A 6,338-nucleotide genomic window follows, 5' to 3' on the forward strand; every position below is an offset into this window, starting at 1 on the left:
ATTCTACTTCAATAAATACTTGTTTGTTTGTCTTTCTCTATATTACTAAACAAGTGATAAATAGATATATTTAAAATTTGTGAGCAAAATTCATAAAAAAATAAAAATGTTACAACATAAAAACTACAAAACTCCTTGTTTATATGGAATTTTTAATTTCTAATTCCATTAAAAAAATTTATTATTAAAATAAATAATAATAAACTATATTTTAAAAAAAAGAGGGAAAAAGAGAGGGTTTGAAATTAAAAATAAATAAATTCAAAAAAAAAAAAGAGGATAAGAATCAGAAAATTTTGAATTTAAATGTTTAGAAAAAATCTCCCGGGAGTTGGAGATTCTTCGGTGGTGTTGAGGATTTTTGGGGGACTAAGAAGAAGGAACGGGAAGTTAGAAAAAAAGAAGAGACTGAGGAAAAGAGAGAAGGGGAGAAGAAGAAAGAAGAAGAAGACAAGGAGAGCTGGACAGACAAAAAAAAGAAACGATCGGGTTTAGATAAAAAAAAAAGAGAAGTACCATGTTTTTTTTAAAAAAAATCTATTATTATTATTATTATTATTATTATTATATATATATATATAATCCTTGCACGCGTTTTTTTTATAAAAAAAACAAAGAAATTCATTGCACGTTCATGCATTTAAAGAGAAACGAAGCATATGCATGGACATGCATTATTAGCATGTATTTCTTTCCTCTCTCGTTCATGCTCTCTCTCTCTCTCTCTCTCTCTCTCTCTCTCTCTCTCTCTCTCTCCCTCTCCTTCTCCATCTCGGCATGGCATCAATGTTTCCCCCAGTTAGGAGCAACGGCAGAGAGCTTCAGCAAGGCGTCTTCACTGGTTCCCCGGATAGACATCGATGCCCAGTTCTATGATGACCCGGGTGATGCCAAAATCGCATCCCTTTCTCTTTTCGCCTCGCCTCCTCATAGCTTGGCCAAAAGGTCTGGTCTTGTCACGCCTAAACCCTAGTTCAGTGGCACGCAAAGTATTCCAAGATTGTAGTCAAAGGTGTTGCCTTTTAGGAATCTAGAAGAAAAAAAATCTCTTGGATAGATCCAAACGTGCAGGGAAATATCGCTTTCTCTTGAGAAAACAGAAGAAGAAGGAGAAGTGTTTGTGGGTTATGGAAGATGATTGCGAGGTGGTGATGATGGGGTTGCTTAACGCCCTTAAGGTTGCTGATAAGAATGAAGCTATGGAGTTCTGTGTCCGATTCCTTGATATCAGTGAAGCGATGAAGAATGCTTTGAGATACAGAAAAGTTGGAGAATTTATTAGTGGTGCCTTAGCTGGTGCGATGACCAAAGTTGTTCTTGCTCTTCTTGAGACAATCAAAACATAAATGGTTGTTGGAGTTGGATCTAAGCATATTGTTGGAAGCTTTATAGAGGTTATTGAACAACAAGATTGGCAAGGTCTTTGGGCTGGAAACACCATCAAGATGCTTCATATGATCCCTACGCAAGTGCTAGAGTTTGGTTCTTTTGAGTTTGTAAAACATGAAATGACAGCAACACAAGAGAAATGCAAAAAAGATGGTTGCCTTAAGTTACAGATTGGTCATATCAATATTGAACTCTCCTTTCCCTGGATCTACTCGATTGCTGTTGGTGGCGCCGCTGCGGCCATTGTAAGCACTTTCATGTGCCATCCTCTTGAAGTTGTCAAGGATCGCTTGATTATGAATCAAGATCTTTACCCCAGCATCAACCTGAGCAGCTGACCTATATTGGCCCATCATCAACTATAAAACAGTGATTCTGATGATGATGATGATGATGATGATGATGATGATGATGATGATGATGATGATGATGATGATGATGATGATGGCAGATTTGAAGAAGTCTCTGCTCCATCAAGAGGCTAGGAAAGACCCTATCGGTAGTTGAGGATGTCAGACAATAAGGATGAGGTGTTATGATTGGTTAGCAACCCCTCCAATAGTTTTGGTTCTGTTCATGCAGCAATGTAGAGCTGGTTGAAGTTTGCAAGTACCTGGGTTGTGATTAAGTTGAGGGAAGTCACTTTTCACGCTGCAGGCAATGCATGTATTTTTCTAGCATGCAGTGGAGAGAAAGAGGAGGGGTAGCTATTGCATTGTGCTAAGTGTATAAGAATGATAGATTCATTTGCTTGAACTTCATATAGCTTGGCTCGTGCAAATATTTTATTTATGTTTTCAACGGTGTGGATAGTGTGGGTGAAAATGAGAATATTATACAGTTTGCCCATCTTCGTTTGATACAAAGAATGATAAATCATCAATTTAGTAGCAAATCATGTTCAGCTTTGTTGATCATTCAGAGTTACTGACGATGAACTTTGCAGCTCTAGAAAGATACTCTCTCTTTGTTATTTAATCTTTCCTGTGCATGTGACCTATTGATGCTGCCGCTGGAATTTCTGTGAAAAAAAAAAAGAAAAACAAAGGTGAGTAAAAAAAAAGAGATGAAAAAAATGAAGAGTGAAAAAAAACAAAGAGAGAAAAAATGAGAAAAAAAAAAGGAAAAAAATGAAGGGTTAAAAAAAGAGCATAAAAAAATTAAAGATGAGGAAAAAAAAATATGAAGGGTGAAAATAGAAGAGGGAAAAAATGAAGGATGAATTTATTGGGGTATTTTGGTAATTTTCTTTGCAGACCTCCTCTAGTAAAATCCTATGAAATTTCTCTCATTCGGCCTTAAAGTTTTGACTTTCTTGGGGTAACGAGAAATTTTCTTAAATTTCTCTCATTCCACCTTGAAGTTTTGGCTTTCTTCGGGTAACTGGAAGTTTTCATAAATTTCTCTCATTCCATCTTGAAGTTTTGGCTTTCTTGAGGGTAACGGAAAGTTTTCATAAATTTCTCTCATTCCACCTTGAAATCTCGATTTTCTTGGGGTAACGAGGAATTTTTCATAATTTCTCTCATTCCACCTTGAAATCTCGATTTTCTTCGGGTAACGAGGAATTTTCCATAATTTCTCTCATTCTGCCTTGAAATCTTGATTTTCTTGGGATAACGAGGAATTTTCCATAATTTCTCTCATTCCACCTTGAAATCTTGAATTTCTTGGGGTAACGAGGAATTTTCCATAATTTCTCTCATTCCACCTTGAAATCTTGATTTTCTTGGAGTAACGAAGAATTTTCCATAATTTCTCTCATTCCACCTTGAAATCTTGATTTTCTTGGGGTAACGAGAAATTTTTCCATAAAATTTTCTCTCATTCCACCTTGAAGTCTTGACTTTCTTGGGGTAACGAGAAATTTTCTATGAAATTTTCTCTCATTCCACCTTCAAGTTTTGACTTTCTTGGGGCAACGAGAAATTTTTATGAATTTCTCTCATTCCACCTTCAAGTCTTGACTTTCTTGGGGTAACGAGAAATTTTCATGAAAGTCTTGACACTCTTGGGGTAAAGAGAGATTTTCCATTAAAAAAAAATCAAATCCTCTCGTCATGCTCACTTTGAGGTCTTTGACACTCATTGGAGTAAAAGGAAAATGTGGAATGAAAAGAAGAGTAAAATTTTTTTTTGAAGTGGAAGGAAGAGTAAACAAAGAAAAAGAAGAAATGAAGAGTTCACAAAAATATCTTGTCACGCCCCAACCCGCGGGCCCACGGGAAGCGACAATCGCCGCAGCAATCCCAAGGAGGGATACCCCGCCACTCAACCCTCAGGATGCCGCAAGGCTGATCAATACACCTGGAATTCAACAATATATAACGCAAATATAGAGCAGAAAGGAACAATGTTACACAGCGATAGTATCAACAACAACAACAACAACAACAACAACAACAACAACAATAGTAGGATACAGAAAATATAGAGGTTCACAAAATACACAGGGAAACAACCCTAACAAAATTAGGAGATACTAATACACAGAAGTTTAAGAGTATTTAAATACTAAACCATGCAACAAGGTTTTCTACACACTACTGGATCCATAAGTCTTATAACATGTTCCATAACAACAATAACATACATGAACTGAAGGAAATACAATAGAAGATAGAACATAAGCAAATGCCCAATACGCTTTCACACTGTCACACCTACTACCTAAAACAGACTGGGAGGAAGAAAGAGGGATGAGTAACTAAAGTTACTCAGTGAGAGGAGGTTAGCACAACTTTAGCAGAAAAAAATACACCAGCAGCAAAAATAATAATAAATCATCAAAATAAATGCTTTACCAAAAATAATACTAGTTTAGAAACATTAACACGCATAATAGAAGTATTTAAAAGAGGTAAAATAACATAATAATACCAAGAAAACCCTTTTTACCCCAACTAGGGTTTACAACACAAAAATCATAAAACATGGTTTTGAAATAAACATAATAACCAACACTCACCCAACATAACATGGTCTAGAAAACTCTCTAAACCTTCACCGTGACCATGACTAGGTTCAGAGCCGCCAAGGTACTCATGCCCTTGATGTTGACCCATCAGTTCACCGGTTGGTGACTCCGGCTACCCGATGAATATCTAGTCAGGGCTCTACACTCCCACCTGAACTGACCCTCATAGAAATCAGTCGGTCAACACGCGACCTCAACAGGCTGGCTGTGGAGACCGCCTACTGCAGTAGGATATCAACAGAACAAATCACCACAATAAACATAACTCCACTCGGAGTACAATATCCATCCATAATCATAAATCAATAATACCTCGCCCATTTGCACGAGGACAAGATAAACACATAAGCAAAGCCCAAACTTTTAATACAAAATAATTTGCAAGTCCCAACACAAGAAGCAACATGGAAATCCTTTCCTTTCAACAATTCAAAATTTGTTTCAAGCCTAGGATTTCACCAAATCAAAGATTTCCACAACAAATCTCAAGTTTCATACAAAATAAGGATTTTACAAACTCATGGATACATATATCAATCACAATTTCCACGATAACAAATCAAAAGCCAAATGAGACATCCAAGATTTTCTCAATAAGAACTACCATTCACCAAAATACCAAACAAGTATAAATCAATAAAACTTACTTGAAACATGATATGCATATATATATATATATATATATATATAGCTATTGCATTCTTCTAATAAAGCTATGCTAAATAATTCCACTCACTGGATCGGCAATTTTTCTTCCTCGCAAGCTACTCCTCGGCTAAGTCTTTGCCTCGAGCCAAGACTTCTTCTCCTTGCCAAAGCATAACAAAACACAACAAAAATTAGCAAAAAGAAAACAAACAAGAAAACCCTAAGTTTTCTAATAAACAACCCTAATTCGATCCTAGGATTAGCTCAAAACTAGGTTTAAAGGTTACCAATGAATTTCTAGGGGTTTTAGCTTCATTCTAATCCAAAGAAATCAAAGAAACAACCAAAGATTGCCTGTGCTACAGTAACCTCGGAATTGCTACAGTAAAACCGGCCCTTGAACTATGCTTTCCTCCAAATTTACAACACCAAATATAGAAATTTTATCACAAGCATTCTCACACATGAACAACAAGTCAATGGCTTCAACTTAAGCCTATAAACAAGCATATCCATGGAGAATTCTAGGTTTAAAAAAAAAAAAAAACTAAAAACAAGGAAAAATATAAGAAAAATACAGTATAAAACAATAAATTCAAGCTTACCAAGTTCAAGAATAAGGAAGGAAGAGGACACTTGGTTCGCCGGAAAACCTGACTGGAAAAATTTTAAGAAAAGGGAAGGGTTCGGCCAACTAGGGAAGAAGAAGAAAAAGAAAAAGAATAGAAGAAGAAAGGTTTTAGAGATCGTGTTGCTACAGTAACAGATTGATACAGAAACAGACCGCTACAGGACCAGGCTTCTACAGTAACAAATCGCTACAGATCCAGGCTGCTACAGTCAGGTCTGCTACAGTATCAAACTGCTACAGATTGAAAAATATATAGAAATGGGCTATAGCAATCTACAGTAAAACCTGGTTATAACATATCTATTATCAACACTCATAAAAAAAAGAGAAGAGTTGACGCTCATTGGAGTAAAGAGAGCTGATGAAAAAAAAAATCTTTTCTTGAAATGACAGGAAGAGTAAAAAAATGAAAATTTCACAAAAAAGCAAAAAGAAAAAAATGATGATGAATGAAAGAAAAAATTGAATAAAAATTTTCACAAAAAAGTAGAAAAATGTCTCTCATCAACATTCATTGAAAAGTTAAGATTTTCTTGAAACCCATTATGAGGTCTCTTTAAAAAAAATGACTTTGAGATCAATCTTAAAAGCAAGTCAAAATTATCAAGTTAATGACCTAACCATGTTGAAGGTCATAACTTAAAAAAATCCAATGGTCAAGGCTCAAAAGCATTGAAGAGTCAAGACCTAAAT

The 6,338-nt window shown here is 35.6% G+C and overlaps 1 protein-coding gene across 1 annotated transcript; it reads left to right on the plus strand.

Moving 5' to 3' along the window:
- The first annotated feature begins 1,346 nt into the window (after positions 1 to 1,346).
- Positions 1,347 to 1,727, plus strand: LOC120276096 (probable mitochondrial adenine nucleotide transporter BTL1). The gene has a single exon (XM_039282828.1). It carries the CDS (start codon positions 1,347 to 1,349, stop codon positions 1,725 to 1,727), a length of 381 nt encoding a protein of 126 aa, XP_039138762.1.
- Positions 1,728 to 6,338: the final 4,611 nt, after the last annotated feature.

This window comes from Dioscorea cayenensis, chromosome 14 (assembly GCF_009730915.1).
Source record: "Dioscorea cayenensis subsp. rotundata cultivar TDr96_F1 chromosome 14, TDr96_F1_v2_PseudoChromosome.rev07_lg8_w22 25.fasta, whole genome shotgun sequence".
In the NCBI taxonomy this organism is placed as follows: Eukaryota; Viridiplantae; Streptophyta; class Magnoliopsida; order Dioscoreales; family Dioscoreaceae; genus Dioscorea; species Dioscorea cayenensis.

Coding starts and splice junctions, on each gene's coding strand:
- LOC120276096 (XM_039282828.1), top strand. CDS start 1,347: ATGGTTGTTGGAGTTGGATCTAAGCATATTGTTGGAAGCTTTATAGAG.